This window comes from Typopeltis vanoorti, chromosome 2 (assembly GCF_054136105.1).
Source record: "Typopeltis vanoorti isolate ZY-2024b chromosome 2, IOZ_Tvanoo_1.0, whole genome shotgun sequence".
NCBI classification, from domain to species: domain Eukaryota; kingdom Metazoa; phylum Arthropoda; class Arachnida; order Uropygi; family Thelyphonidae; genus Typopeltis; species Typopeltis vanoorti.
Window position 1 is genome coordinate 1194390 of NC_143550.1, and position 17516 is coordinate 1211905.

Below are 17516 nucleotides of genomic sequence, written 5' to 3' on the forward strand. Positions count from 1 at the left end.
TGTTAAGATTGATTGAACATATCATGCATAATTTGTTTAACCTAGCATTGCCAAAACTTGCATAACAACTGGAGTATCATTTAATTGTAACACAAACTACAGAAGTAACACTGGTTAACTAATGCTCCTGGATTATGATTGCATGAACCTGTATTTTAAGAAGTACGTGAGAGGGATTGAATGAGCCCATTGCATTTGTGCATGAACTTATTTCTTGTATATTACTTTATTGCTTGATTTCCTGCATATGAATATTAGTTGTATTAAAATGCATTATTTTAGATCAAAGTTTGTATGTTCTGTTAACTGAGACTGACCTACCACTTATTAAAAGTTCGAACCTGTATAAGTGGGGGGGGAGACATTTAAGTAAGAGGGGGAGCCGCAACTGCATACCACGTGTTCCCATTGCTTAGTAATACTGTAGAGGTAGTTATTAAAGTAAGCCTAGGTATCAGGAATTAGTCACCGGCTGGCGCAGTCGATTTAAGATAAATATATTTGTCAGAAGCTAACTCCTGGTATAAGTAACACTTAAGTTGTAAAATAGCTGTAAAAGACAATAAAAGGCATTAAAGAGAAGTAATGGGACATAACACCTCCATACTTGAGCATTTCTGGTCAAATATCATCTGCTCCAGCTGCCTTTCGACATTTCAGGCTTTTGATGACTTTTTCTATGTCAACTATAAATATGTATTCTTGGTTACTGACCATGATTGGTCAGTGTTTTTTTTACCACTGTGCTGTCACTGATTATTTCATTTAGCAATTTTTGAAGTAATTACTCAATACTTCAAGGATATCATTTTCTCCAATTTTCTTGTCACTTTTATCATCTCTAATTCCTTTAACAGCACTCTCTTCTCCATTGCCAGCAAAGGTTGGTCGATTGCTAGAGCCTCTGCTATTAATGACTCAGCAAAAAGTTAAGCAAGTTTGAGCATAGTTAGTAGTTGGAAGGATATCTATCTAAAGATGATGTTGGCACACTCTCCCTCAATAAGTCTTTGGACTCGCTGGAAGTGTCACATAATAATAATTTTGAAGCTTCTTCAACAATATCCAGAATATCTTGCCACCATCTTGATATTTATTTTCTATGTTCTTACCAAAGTCTTTCCATGACTTTTGTTTAGCAAGTTTTACACAGTGTTTAGCTTTCTTACATTTGTCTCTGTATTCTCTAAGAGCTAAAACTGACTTATTTGCCAGGAACTTTTGTTATGCTTTCTTTTTTTTCCTTTACTGCCTCTTTAACTTCCTGTCCACCATGGAGTTCTGATTTTTCTATCCTTGCAGACAACCTCACCACATGTCTTTATGGCTGAATCAATCAATGTTTCTTCAGGGCTTGCCACTGAATCTCCAAGGTTTGGTTCCTGCTCACAAACTCTATCATTTTTTCTTGAATAGTGTTTGCGCATTTTAGTCTACAGTTGACATCTTACAGCTGCTCAACTTTTATTCGATTTAAAAGTTTGTTACATGTTCTTTTCAATATGAAGTGCAGTTTATCCTGGTCATGACTAAATGGTGATCACTTCTAATTTCAAATCCTCTGTACACTCTAGTGTCCTGCACCAGGGAGAAAACATCACTATCAACAATAACACAGTCAATGAGACTTTTCTTATTCCTTGCCTCTTCTCTCCATGTGAATTTGTGCACATTTTTATGTTGGAACATGTGTTAATAACAACCAGTCCATATCCTGAGCAGAAATCCAAAAGGTATTTTCCATTATTATTATTAGCTTTGCTCTTTTCTCCAAATTTTCCCCAAATATTTTTGTATGTCTGACAATCATTTCCTGCTCTGCTATTTCGATCCCTAATAAGGACCAACTTTTCATTTTTCATTGTGTCAGTTTCTTTCTCTAAAGCCTCAAAAAATCCCTCCACTTCTACCTTAGTAGAACCTTCTGTAGGACCACAGACACAAATAAGTCTAATTGTCAAATTCTCCATTCTGATATTTGCCAACATCCCTCTACTTGATATTGCCTGCCATTCAAGAAGATTTATTACTCAGAAAGATCTTAACAGTTTTTGCCTTTTTTTTGTTTCAGTCACCCCTATTACGTCGATCTGGTACTTATCCAATTCCTCAGCTGGCTCCATTTCTTTGCCATTCAGTCTTGTTGATAGTACTGATTTTGAACTCAACATCTTGCGATATTGAGTTTGGGCATGTTTTAGGATTTCTTCCACTAGCTGACTTTTTGCTCTTCATCCTGGTTCCTTGGTGAAAAAAAAACAGGGGCCTTGTTTAACTGGGCGATGCCCTACCCAGCATGAAATTCTGTCATGTTGTACCATCATTTTATATTGTGGTTTAAGCTGATAAGAATACAATTTGGTTGGCTAAATCCCAAATTGCCATTCTCGTTCGTTCAGTATCATGGTAGATACCTAACAGGGTGCACCAGAAGGTGAGGAATGGACATGGTCAGAAGCCTTGGTCAGTTCTCCACATTCCTTTAAAGGCTATGTGGAGATCTCCTCTCAGTTATACAGCTTTGATCCTTAAGCACCCCCTACTTCCTACTTTTATCCTTATTCACATGAAACTAGTCTTCCTCACCATCGATCATGCTACTTGACTTTCTTGGTCAAAATTCACTCATTTCTGACCTACCACTGCCATAGTTTGTTATACTTATGTTGCGAAGTTCTTTCCATTCGCTACATTTTAAGCAGACATGCGCTCCCTACTCACTCACTCACTTGCCACATTTCTAATTGCCCAGATGTGAATATCTGCAAGCACCATATATACCACAAAATCCCATAGTATGATGTGTAAACAGTCCTTAAATGGTAATGGGCTAGGTGATAATGTAATTGGCAAACTGAATTGCCATTATTCAAACACTGCACAGAGAACACTGACAAAATGATTAGAATAGGTCTAAGTTCAATTCTTATCGTGACGAAAGGAATCTTTATCTGGGCTTTTACAATGTGAGTTAGCCAATCTCATATGCAGGTAACAGGTTTTTTCTCCCAGAAACTTGGGTTTTTCATCCTGCACACAGACAAATCGACCGTTCACAGAACACATGCAATTTACAGACAAAAAATGCTAGTTGTGGTGGTGGACAGTAGATGGTGTTAATGTAGATGATTGGTAGTAGAAGTTTGGTGTAGTGGTGAAGACAGAGAGTTGTACAGTGAGGTGTCCTCCCGCGATGAGTCTATGGACTCCTTGGAGGTGTCACAAATAATAATAGAATAATAATAATAATAAAAGATTATATTAAAGTAGAAATTCAACAAGTGCAAATCATCCAGACATTATATGTTCTATCTAGATTAGACAGTCCATAAATTTAAAGCAAAAGTTCTAATAAAATTAAAGCAAAGTTCTAATAAATCATAACAAAAACTTCTCTTTCACTGCGAATCTCATAAATCATCTGACTGTAATGTTGATTTATGATGGAAGAGAGGCATTACTGTTTAATGACTTGCTAGACAATAATGCCACTCTAGGTATTTACCTATTTATATTTAGAATTTAATACAGATGAATCACAAAAGCATAAGTGGAAATATGTTAATAAAAATTAAAATTTTTAGTGGTTAAATAGTACTTACCATTTTCTTTAAAATTAATACTTTAGGTCCTATATCTATATCAGTGAGATAGAATTCCAATACTTTTAAATAACTTAATGAAAGAGCCACAGAATATGAAAATCGATCTGTTTCTAAGTCCTCAAGAAAAGCTAATGGTTGTACATCTGTAAGAATACGACTAGCATATGCATTTAATAAACACAGTATCCATACTGTATCAAATTTATTTCCACTGTATTCTCGAAACCATACAATAAACTTGCACTTCTTCTTGTCAGTTGGATAGGTTAAAATCTAAAATTAAATTAAAAAAAAAAATATATATATATATATATCAATAGCATCACATGCCCATTTAGCTTGGGCGTGCTGTCGTGTGGCTTGTGCAACCCATGCTACAAAATTCACATCAATTTGACTGCATGATTGGATTTTTATTGATGTATTAGAGTTTTAAGACATGCATAGTGCATCATCTTAATTGGTCCAGTGCAATTAATTCTAGGATAATTTTGAATACTTCATCATCATTGTCATGGTTTTCAAGGATTTAGGTCCAGTTCTGCCCTTAGAAGTCGTCATTGAATCTCTTTATAGGACGTCCTGGTTTTCTTTTTCCTAATGGTTTGTAATTTAATACTTGTTTTGGTAATCTTTTTTGTTTTCATTCTTTCAATGGTTTCCATCTATTTATATTTATATTTTTGGTTAAAATCTTTTGGTAGAATACTTTAATTTATCAATTAATATAATTTTAACTACAGAAAGAATAAAGGTCAAATAAACAAAAGCTATGCTTCATGCACACCGTTTATGTGAGAACCACCAAGGATTTATGCTTTGTGGTAAGATTATGTTATCATTGGCAAATACTAGAGTGAGATATGGATAATCTGAATATTGATACAATTTTTAAATGCATTCATATAATACGCAGAGAAATTGGAAATAACTTGTTTTACTCACTTATTTATATGCAAGTTCCAACCTCTTTCGACTATAATCATACAATCTGTGAACTCTGGCAGAAAATGGCACATTCAGAAATCAATACTGTTTCACTTATATGCCCATTGTAAATATGGGCAAAAAAGTTGTAAATTATTTACAGAAGCTTGTTTATATCAGTGTCCTAAATAAGTCAGTTCACACTTCAAACATACAAAATGGATTAAACTCATAAAATAATAACAGAAACTCATGATAAATGACAACATTCAATTGGATTGGTAGACACTATACCCAATCACAGCCACTAATTTCTGGGTACTATTGTCTCAGCGCACCTTTCCTCACCTTCTGTGTGGTTAAAACCACTGAAACACTAAGAATTTGACCTGCTGTGCCATCTATATCTCTGTTCATAGGTGTCCATATTTGTGACTGCACACCGGGTTATTAACCTGCATGCGATGCAATGTTTCTGTGTCGAAACCTGTCCTCTTCATTAAGCGTTAGTATACTGTGTTTAATTGTAGGCATCATGTGCAGTCAGGAAACAATTAGGAGAGTCTAACAGGAATAAATGCAAAAATATAATATCAGTAATTATTATATTTATGACTATTTTGCCTGTTTCTGTTTAGGAGTGTTTAAATTCTATTGGCTTTTTACTCACGGATTCTTAGGGCATTGTAGATGTATATTTACTAATAAATATATGTAGCATAAAGGAAGAGAAATTTACGCATACCTTTTTCTGGGTGTTGTAGCTTTTCTTCTTTCTGCGATGTGCAAACTACTCTGTGTGTGTGGGAGGGGTTTTGGCAATGTGGGAGAATTAAAATAGAAATGGAAAATTCCCAGGTTTTTTAAATAATATATATATACATATATATTATATTATTATTTGCGTGGAGCGTTTTTTTATATTTACATAGGGTGGGAAAGGATGAAAGGGGTTGAAAACAGTAACTGATTTTTAGAGGAGGGGATGGTTGCGGGTAAATGGGGTTAACGGGGGTGCAGACTGTTTCAACTATGCTTGGTCATCGTCTGAACACATGGAGGAAGTGGATGCTATGTCAGGTCGGTTAGGTGCTTCTGCTTTTGAAGTGTTTGTGTCATCGCCTATTGGTCGGGGTTGTGACCTTAATTTTATGTTGTGGAGATTCCAAACCTCTGAGATTATGTAGGGCCTGTGGACATTGATAGAGTTTGCGTCACAGAGAAAGAAAAGCGACAACACCCTGAAAAATATATGTGTAAATTTCTCTTCCTTTATGCTACATAAATTTATTAGTAATACATCTACAATGCCCTAAGAATCCATGAGTAAAAAGCCAATGACATTTAAACAGGGGCACTCCTAAACAGAAACAGGCAAAATAGCCGTAAATATAATAGTTTGTAAAGAGGAGTCACATGGGAGTTTTCCCAGAAATAATATCTATAATTTACTTGTCTTATAACCATACAACCCCTATCATTAGCTCTCTATTCGTAACCTCCCTACCAACCCCCTCCCCCTTTCGATCACAAAAATACCTTTAAAAATGTCATTCACTTAACGCACATACCAACACAAGCATATGTCATGGTTGCACATCACACATCTCATGAGTGCATAAACATTACAATATGTACATACCAAAAAACCAAAATACATCGCACAAAAAATACACATAACTTTCCTCAAAAAATGCTCGATCACAACATCACACCAAAATTCGCAGCAGTACGAAGCAACAGCACGATTCGTGGAAACAAAAAAAAATTTGCTACCAGGCATCCCGTGCTCTCATAAAACAAGCCATAAACAACAGATTTAAAAAGAAGCAACAAGCATATTCATAACAAAAAGCAGATTGAAAATGCTACTGACCCCAAATGAAAGGGCAGTCTTTTGGGATAATACCCAATCTCATGCCAACGACTACACGCTACTAATGGAAGCTCGACATGCAAAGAAATGGTACGCACTAACAAACACCCAATACAACAATCACGTTGCTTCCAACCCTTCGGATATTACTGCCTTAAAACCCACAAAAAACAATTCCATCATCAATCTATTGCACCACAACCTTACACCCGATGAAATCACCATCCTGAGCAAAGGACCAAACTTTGGTGTATCCCCAAAATATATACAAAACAGAGACATCAATATCGAAATCCAAGCAAAATTAGAGAATGACCCTAACAAAGAAACAATATTCTACAAAATTAACAACATCATAAATAGTAAAATAATAATAAAACCAAACATCACCCCAACTTACAAAAAGTCCTATTACCCCTAAAAAGGAACCGAAACATTATGATCAATAAAGCTGACAAAGGAGATACAGTAATCATCACAAACCAAACCGATTACCACAACAAAATAACAGCTGTCTTAAGCGACCAACACACCTACCAAAAAATCCTAACTGATTCAATTCCCGACCTCATTAAACAAATCAACAGTACCCTACACACCCTAAAAAATGTAAACAAAATAGACAAAACCACAACTCCCCGCACCCCTTGTGTGTTCAGACAAATAAAAACCCACAAAGAAGGGTACCCGATGAGGCCAATAGTCTCCTACAAAAACACCACCACAGCCCCTTTATCAAAATTCGTAGCGAAACTTCTCAAACCGTTAATTACAATGTCTAACTTCATGATAAAAAACTCAGATGACCATTTCAAAAAAATAAAAAACCTAACCCATATCCCAGGAAGACGTCCTCACTTCATTGGATGCGGCCTCTTTATACACCAATGTGGATGTCCCCAGAACTTTAGACATCGTACACACAACTCACACAAGACCACATTCTATGCTCTCGTACTAAACTAACGCCTAATGACATTATTAACCTAATAAAACTAATAATCTCAGCAAACTTCTTCAAGTTCAACAACAACATGTATATTCAAATCTTCGGACTCCCCATGGGCCAAAACATCAGCAGACAACTAGCTGAATAATTCCTAGCACACATAGAATCACTCCTACTCCCCCTCCCCTCCCCGCATCACCTTTTATGGCAGATACGTGGACGATATTCTGTGCATTGGAAATCCTACACACATCATCACCTTAAAAGCATCCTTAAACAGTTACAGCAACAGACTAACATTCACCATAGAAACCGAACAGAACAAATCCATCAATTTCTTAAACTTGACATTAATCAGAACATACAACAAAATAGCATAAAAGTATACCACAAACCCTCGCATATCAGAAACTACCTCAATTTCTCCTCGTACCATCCATATTCTGTTAAAAAATCGGTCATCTTATCACAATTCACAAATGCTTACAAATTTACAACCAATCATAGTTATCTAACCGCAGAAATAAAAAAACTAACACAGATCTTCAAAAATCGCAACTATCCTACACAACTAATAAATTACGCAAACAGAACAGCCAAAAACCACCAAAACAACCCAAGTGCCAAAACAAACTTCTCAACACAAAAAATTATCAAACTACCATACACCCAAAACACATACAAAGCCTATAAATACATCTTCAAACATACTGACTACAAACTGGTATTCACCACAAACCAAAAATTGGAAATCTCCTAAAACCCATTAAATCTCACACACAAAAAGAAATATTTGAACACCACAACATAGTCTATAAATTTCCCTGCCAAAAAGACTGTGATATCACCTACACAGGTTCCACCATCAAGTCTTTATGGGCAAGACTACAGGAACACTTCCGTGATTGTAACATCCCTATTCCAGAACATTTAAACACTAAAAAAGCAACATCAAAAAAGAAAAATCAAATACAAAGCACAGGAAAAACAGAAATAGCTGTTCACGCCCTTGAACAAAAACATACCCCGCAGATCGACAAGGCCATCATAGTAGACAGACAAGACAATGAAACAATGCTTAGAATATTGGAAACAATAGCCATAAAATGTGACGTGAACTCTATCAATGTCCACAGGCCCTACATAATCTCTGAGGTTTGGAAGCTCCACAACATAAAATTGAGGTCACAACCCCGACCAATAGGCGATAACACAAATACTTCAAAAGCAGAAGCACCACAAATACTTCAAAAGCAGAAGCACCTAACCGACCTGACATAGCATCCACTTCCTCCATGTGTTCAGACAATGACCAAGCATAGTCGAAACAGACCACACCCCATCAACTCTCCCCCCCCTCTAAAAATCAGTTGTTGTTTTCAACCCCTTTCATCCTTTCCCACCCTATGTAAATATAAAAAAATGCTCCACCCATCCCTAATAATATAATATATATGTATATATATATTATTCACAAAACCGGGTTTTTTCCATTTTTCATTTCTATTTTAATTCTCCCACATTGCCAACCCCCCCCCCCCACACACACACAGTAGTTTGCGCATTGCAGAAAGAAGAAAAGCCATAACACCCAGAAAAAGGTATGTGTAAATTTCTCTTCCATTATGCTACATATAGTAAATATACATCTACAATGCCCTAAGAATCCATGAGTAAAAAGCCAATGACATTTAAACAGGGGCACTCCTAAACAGAAACAGGCAAATTAGTGTAAATATAATAGTTTGTAAAGAGGAGTAACATGGGAGTTTTCCCAGAAATAATATCCATAATATTAGTAATATTGCTATTCCATGGTTGCGCACTGCACACCTGGAATATATGCCCTTAATACATCTGCATGCACACACACACACACGCACGCACAGAGGGTATTTCAGGAGGAATAATAAATATTTTGGTAGGTGGTAGTATTGATTATTCTAAGCAAAAAAACGTTGATTTGAATATGTCTAATGTCAATGGATGCAGAGATAGTGCCGTTTGAAACTGGCAGGTACAATTCCAATGTGCATGCAGCTCTCTGAATGAGATGTGACTAAGAAGCAGTTATAACTTGAGGCAATTTCATGTAAGAAGTGTCGTTAAGAATGCCAAACAGCTGTACACATGCTGAATAATGGAAGTGCTATTGCTGCTTGTAGAGAATATCATTGACAGTTTCCTAACCGCAGAGTACTGAGAGAGTCGAGAGTGTTTACTAGTGTTCAAAACAAACTGCATGAGACTGGTACTATTTATACAGGTCTTATTTCTTCTGAACGTGGAAATGAACAAATTGTGGATGAAGTAGAACACATTCTTTAGATGGTAGAATGTAGCCCTACTACAAGCACATGGATAATTTCTGCATGTATATGAGCAAGTTTGTATCCATTTCACATACACTGAGTGAAACACCTTCTCCAAGTAGAGGAAGGCAGTCAACAGGAATTTTGTCGGTGGTTAAGCTAATTGCTGATTAATTCCATTAATACTGTTCAGTGATGAAGCTACTTTCACCCATGATGGTATGAACTATATCCATAATTGGTATCAGTGGTCTGATGAAATTACACATACCACTGTAGAAACAAATTTCCATCATTGCTTCTCTGTAAATATCTGGTACAGTATGATCGACAATCACTTGATTAGGCCAGCTGTGTTGCAAATCATCTTACAGGGTCCATTTATCTACAATTTCTACAAAAAAAACTTCCACTAAGAAAGAACATACCAATCCTTGGCTACAAGGGTTGGTATGTTCTTTTAGAATGATGGAGCTCCTGCATATTACAGTCATCAGTGAGACAATATCTAAATTGATACACAATAAATAACGGAAAAAACTCACGTAGAAAGGTCTACTCACGGTTTACCTCTGTTAAAACCAATATCTAAATTGATCGTTCCCTGAACAATGGACCGACCGCAGTGGTCCTGTTCATTGGCCACCAAGGTCTTCAAGACCTCACTCTCTTAGATTCTGGTTTGTGGGAATGGATGAAAAGGGAAGTATACAAAGAAAAGGTAAATACAAGAGACGAATTGATCACTCACATAATAGATAATGCTGCCCTCATAAAACAACATCAAGATGACCTCAGAAGAACAAAACATACGATTACCACAAGAATTGCAAAGTGTATTGAGGTTAGCAGTGGAATTTTTGAACATTTATTATGCACTGTAAATTACAGTATTTGCACACCCAGAACATAATTTATGTTATGTATCATTCAAACAGTTAATAAATACAAACAATAAGTCATTTATCGTTCTTTAATAATTCTCATAATAGCTTTTATGTGTCAGTTTCGGACAGCTGTATCTTTGCATCCATTGGAAATTGCACACATGTTTATATGAACTTTTTTAACTCAGTATAATCAATACTACCACCCACCAAAATATTTATTATTCCAACCAACAATTTCTGAAACAGCTGTCATGCCAGTGAAACCTTATCAAAATGAACCAAAAAAGGCAAATATATGGATGATGCTTGGGCAAGCAATCATGTCTTCTATATGATCCACACTAGGGCAACTCATAAATGCCAGCGAGTGTATTCCCGTAAGCTCTCTGGTCAAATTTTGTACAAAACTTTCACAGTTTCTACATTCGGCTTTGTAATAATGCTAGATTTAATATCCACTTGATTTATATAATTTTACATCGCTGAACAGTGAAGCCTTTTTGGTTCTTTATTTTAGTAAACACTTTATGAACCGACTGAGAGTTCGCTTACGAAAAATACACCTCTCAGACACTTCGAGTTCCTTAATAAATACAAAGAGAGAGTACTAAATGAGAGTTTTTGCTCTTTTAAGGTTTCTGCCTAGTCTCTGAGGAGAACCAACCAGTTTGAAACAGCTGTCAGGCCAGTGAAACCTTATCAAAATGGACCAATAAAAGGCGAATATATGGACACTTGGGCAAGCAATCATGTCTTCTATATGGTCCACACCAGGGCAACTCGTAAATGCCAGAGAGTGTTTTCCTATACTCTCTGGTCAAATTTTGTACGAAAATTTCATAGTTTCTACATTCGGCTTTGAAATAATGCTGGATTTAATATCCACTTGATTAATATAATTTTGCATCGCCAAACTGAAGCTTTTTTTGGCTCTTTATTATAGTAAAAAATTTATTATTCTTCCTGAAACACCTTGCCTACTATATATAATGTAAAGTTAGCATAGTGGATAATTCTGATCTATATGAGTTATAAATATAGCATTGAAAAGTTGCAAACGCTAACAAGATTTTTAAACGTTTTTGATGGGGAAAAATGTAATAATGTGAATAATAAATAATACTGTTATTGTTATCAATGAATGAAAGTAATTTAGTTTTTATGTCATTCATCTCGTTTTAACTTTTATGTTAACATTAGTTATCAAAAGTAAAAAGGACAAATTGCAATAAAGGCAAATGCTTATTAAAGTACATTCTTTCTTGTAGACAGGCTTATACGTTGGTTATGCATTATTAAATCACTTAAGGAATTAAACAACGTAGATATGAATATAAATTAAATTACACTTTAATAAATATTTCCAATATTTCAGCAACGTCACATTGCCATCTTCAAAAGGAACTTACAAAAAAGGCACATGCATGTAGGCACTACAACATAGTAACTGAGAATGAAGAGATGAAGCTATTGTTCTCCTAAAAGTCCTGATGGTGCCCTCTTTTCCAATTCCTGCCATAACAGTTATGAAGCAGTTTCTTAAAAGCCAGCATTACCACATTATACTTGAAATAGGTGTCATCCTCTACTTTCAAAAGCACTCCTCTACCTAGATGGAATTTGAACAAGGCAGACTGGGAAAAATACAGAAATATAATAGAGGAAGAAATCGTTAATATATATCCCATACTTGAAAACTACGAGACTTTAACCAAACTACTAATTTCAACTGCTAAAAAGAGTATCCTTCATGAGTAGTGTAAAGAATACATCCCATGCTGGAATAAGGAATGTGATGACCTCTTCAACAATATGAAGAAAGCAGAGACCTTCAAATAATGCAACAGTTGTTAGGAATACTTGATGCAAGAAGAAATCAAAAATGGAACAAAACTATGGGGAATTTGAATTTCACAACATCCAGTAGGAAAAGCTAGAACCTTCTTAGAAAACTGGGGACAGCCTCTATAACTACACCTCAAAAAATTCAAAGTCACAGCAAATAGTACAGTTTCATGCTCACTGAAAACCTCAAAAATAAAGCCTAGCAAAAACTCCAAAAGAGAAATAAATAAGTCTCTGAGGGTATGTAAGCCTCAGAGTCAAGTCAAGAATCATCTCACTTAGCTGATCAGATCACAACAGAAATAATAGAAGAATGTCGATGGTATTCTACCAGAGTTCCTAAAAAAAGTTGGGACAACTGGCTTCAAGCACTTTATTCCACAATTCAATTTGGTAAACTTCCCAAACAGTGGAAAGAATCAAAAATCCTGGCCATTTTACAACTGATCCAAAGAACTTTAGACTTATTTCTCTTCTTTGCACTTCTTACAAATGTTTTGAAAGAGTAATTCTCAGAAGAATTACTCCCATCTTGAAAAGTATGTTACCCCCCCCCCCCCACAAAATAAAAAATAAAAAAAACAGGTGGGTTTCAGACCTGGATGAGATTGTTGTGACCAGGTCCTCTCAATTACAGCATATTGAAAAAGCATTCCAGGAAAACAAGAAAACAGGAGCTGTCTTCATAGATCTTACATCTATCTATGATACCATATGGAAAAAAATAACTTTTATTTAAATTAGCAAATATCCTCCAATGCAAAAAAAAAAAAAAAAAATGTTTATATATCAGACTTAACTTCCATAGACTCTTCCACAAGTTCATGTATGCTGATGACCTAGCTATCAGTAGTCATACGCCTACTTCTGGCAAAGTGGAGAAATCCCTTGACATGATACAACTGGAAAATACAACTGGAAAAGTATTTCAACTCCTTGCATGCAAGACCTAACTAGCAAAAACTGTCCCATCCTGCTCAATTCTAAAGCTAACTGCACACTAAATCTTAATTTCTGTAATAAAGTCATAAACCATGAAGATTACTCAAAATATCTAGGAGTCATCCTAGACAGAACTCTCACCTACAATATACAACAACTGGGGAAATAAGATTGAAGCTAGAAACAATATTATCTCTAACTGACTGGAACTGGCTGGGGATGCAGACCTTCCACATTTAGGGTGTCTGTCCTGACTTTGGTCTTCTCAACAGCAGAGTACTGGGCCCCCGTCTGGAGTAGAAGTACTCATGCCAAGTTAATAGATATAAAACTGAACTAAACCCTGCGCATTATCTCAGGTACTCTGAAATCAACTCCTCTACCATGGCTTCCTGTACTAGCAAATGTCACCCCATTGGATCTTAGAATACAGACTTCAAATTTAAAAAAATATAAAAAACTCAAATCTGATCCTCTACAACTAATCTCAAATATACTAAACAATCTCCATGAACCTGACTCAGATCACATACTCCCTTTTGGTCTGAGGGACAGTTATTGGAAACTTACAACTTTACTCCTGAGAATGAATGGAGGAATCACTGGAACAATTCTAACATTACCAATCCATCACTTATTGAAGATCCCTGTTCTGAGCTTCCTGGATTTCATCTGCCATGCAAACAATTGTCCTCCTTAAACAGGACTAGGATAGGCCATGGAAGATGTAAATATCTACTTCGTAAATGGAAAATTGCCAATCAGCCATATTGTGAATGCTCTGCTTCACAAACCATGTCTCATATAGTGGAGTCCTGTCCAATTTCCCAGGGGAATAGCAGAATTACATCAGGCTACAAGGGAGCAGTGCAATGGTTGTCCATTTTATAACTTAATTTGAAATAGATATAAATAGCCCTATTTTGCTGTAGTTGACCATACGAATAAATAAATAAATATGCTTTATGTATTAGATTTTTTTGTTTAACATTGAAACAAAGTTCTGCATGCATTATCTGAATACTGTTATGTTTTCATTTTCTTTAACAAGCCTTTTGATGTTGAAGCATCATCTACTTTTCCATTGCCTACTTCTTCTTTATGCACTGCCACTGCAGAGTAGTTATTAACAATTGCAGTGAGCACCTCACTCAATTAGACATCCACCCAACTGAATGATAATACTTGAACTTCAGAATTTTATTTGTAACATGGCGTTTCCTAATTTTTTTTTAGTCTTTTTGGTGAATTCTGGAAAAAGGTATTTAATTTTTTACCACTGTTTAAATTTCAGCAACAAAGGAAATATTTCCAATAGAATTTAAAACAGCTACATTTAAATTATATGCAATATAGTATATATACTGATATAGGATCTATCAGGTCTCTCTTTAATTTTGTCAATAGCCTATTATTTTTCTCAAGCATCTACTTGCTCCATCTGTTCAATGCTTACTAACCAAGTACAAGTTCTTTGTCAGAAACAAAGTTATGCGAGTAAGATATCTTCATGACTACATTAATTGCATATAATGACTGTTGAATTCACATCAGAAACCTAGTTGTGAAGATACACTAGTTTCCATAAATTAAGGAACAAAGAGAAGAAAAACTGCAATAACTTGGGATTAAAAGGGGGGAAAAACACATGAAAGTCAGGTACATCACGACAACCAGACACATAGTCTGGTTATCATATACAAATAAGCAGCACCACTAGAAGTATATGCAAATGAACTATGGCACAAAGAGGGTGTTTTGGAGTCAAGAAACAAAAATGCTCCCCCTAGATTGCAGTTTTTTTCTCAAGAGAATTCAAAGAATTAGTTGAAATGATGAAACATCATGTACAGTGCAACAAAAAACAAGGGATGATTTTATATCAACAAACTTGATGCAAAATCATCAATGATATGAGCATGTTGTGATGAATTCTTCTTCTTCATGTAGCTTCCTCAGTGAGAGGGTGCAGCACCATGTCCTTCCAGTTCTCTCTATTGATGGCTTTCCTTTTTGTTTCTGCATAGCTATGTGATCCTGTCCATGATCTTATATCTTCAAGCCATGTCCTTCGTTTTTTGCCTCTTGATCCTTTTCCCATAATTTTTCCTTCTAAAACTGTTAATATCCTGTGTCCTGCTGAACCTTTCAGTACATGTCCTGCCAATCTCATCTTTCTCTGGATCATTTCCTGTAATAAAGATCTCTGTGTTCTTATTCTCTGTAGGACATCTGTATTTGTCACATGTTCTGTCCATGGGATTTTCAGAGCTCTCCTACAGCACCACATTTCAAAGGCCATTATCTGTTGCCTTACTCTCTTCTTAAACATCCAGGTCTCACTTGGATATTTCCATATGTGAAAATTGGCCACACTAATGTTCTTATCATTCTTTTCTTTTTCTTGATACTCACAGAACTTCTCAGCAGTTCTTTATTTTTCCAGAATGCATCTTTAGCTATGGCTGTTCTTATTTTATTTCTTTATCTTACTTTCCATCTGCCGTAAAGTAGGTGCCTAAATATTTGTATTCTGTTGTATGTTCAATTTTCATATTGTTTATGAATATTTCTGGCTCGGATCTGCTTTCTTTTGAGATTTTCATAAATTTGGGGTTTTTTTGCATTAATATCTAATTCAAATTCTTTACCTTCTTCAATTAGCAGCTGCAGTAATTTAATTAATTTGTTTCTGTTTTCTGCTATTAGAATGGGATCATCAGCATATCTAAGATTGTTATATTTTATACCAGTGATACTAATTCCTGTTTTTTGTTTTTCAATCTTTTTCATCACTGTCTCACTACAGATATTAAATAAATTTGGTGAAATGATACAACCTTGTCTAACTCCTCTTTTTATTTTCACTTCAGAAGTCTCGGGGTTAAACAGCTGCATTTTCTGTTTGGTGTAAATCATTTTTATAATCTTAAGTATATGATTTTCTATGACTAATTTATCTAACATATTGAACATTTTATCATGTTTTACCTTGTCAAAAGCCTTCTGAAAGTCTATGAAGCATATGTAAATGTTCCTATTTCTTTCAAGTGATCTTTCTATTAGCATTTTTATTTCCAGGATAGCATTAATAGTTCCCATTCATGTTGTAATGAATTAGTTTTCACTAATTCATTACAACATGCTTGTATTTACTAGTAGTAATGAGCAACGGATGTCATAGCAAATGCACATTTTCCATTGTTATTCATGTTGAAATATTTTCAACTATGGTTGGTAACTGTTATTAATTGTTTTCTAGTTTTTTTAGTTTATTAGTCGAACCCTGGAACCTGAGAAACCAAGCGTAAGATTGGGTACCAACCCTAGTGGGAAGCTTGGTCAGATACAAACGAGAGAATCAAGATTTGGGCAGGTTTGGAGTCCCCCCCCCTTAAGGTGGCAGCCCCACCACCAAACTAGGCTGCAGATGGTCAGTAACCAACCCAGCTGAATCTTTTCTTACTCCAATGTCTCGGAAAGAACTAACTGGTCTGTCAATCTTGAAAATGACTTGGACAGGATAATGGATATGAGCAGGATAAGGGGAAAGGGGAAAAAAAATTAAAATAAACAAGAATATATTGAATGCTGATATATGGAATGTCAGGAGTATCCATCACAAATATAAAGATCTAGATAAAACCCCAACAGAAAGAAATATCAAATTAGCAGGGAATGAAAGAAGAGGAGAGAATGGAAACAATAGGAGCGATGGAATGGTAAGAGGTATAATGTATGGCGACTCAATGATCCATGGTGTTCAAGATAGGATGCTTGAGGAGTGTTTGCCAGGAGGAACAATAGAAAGGGTGGCTATGGCAATTAAGAGAGGTGAAAGGGTGGCTGACATGATTGTGATGGTAGGAACGAATGACTTGAGTGGTAATGTAAGTCGGGCAGCGAGAGATATGAGATTTTTGCTTGAGACTGTACGGAAGAAGACAGAGAGAGGAAAAATAGTGTGCGTGTTGCCTAGGTATGATAATGATGAGCTGAGTAGAAGAGCGGTGATATTGAATGGCATAATAGCGAGAATGTGTGACAAGAGAGGACTGGTATATGTGGATGCTTGGAGTGCATTTGAGGAAAGAGAGGAATTGTATGCGAGAGACCGTTTACATTTGAATGAGGAAGGACATACGCATCTGGAGAGATTGCTGTTCTGAA

The 17516-nt window shown here is 35.7% G+C and overlaps 1 protein-coding gene across 1 annotated transcript in view; it reads right to left on the reverse strand.

The window, feature by feature from the left end:
• Positions 1 to 17516, reverse strand: part of LOC150108776 (transient receptor potential cation channel subfamily M member 2-like) — a 685147-nt gene that overhangs the window by 207635 nt on the left and 459996 nt on the right. Inside the window, exon 16 of the mRNA XM_090410077.1 lies at positions 3603 to 3878. Within this exon, the coding sequence (XP_090266203.1) occupies positions 3603 to 3878 (276 nt within the window). The remainder of the gene's footprint in view (positions 1 to 3602; positions 3879 to 17516) is intronic.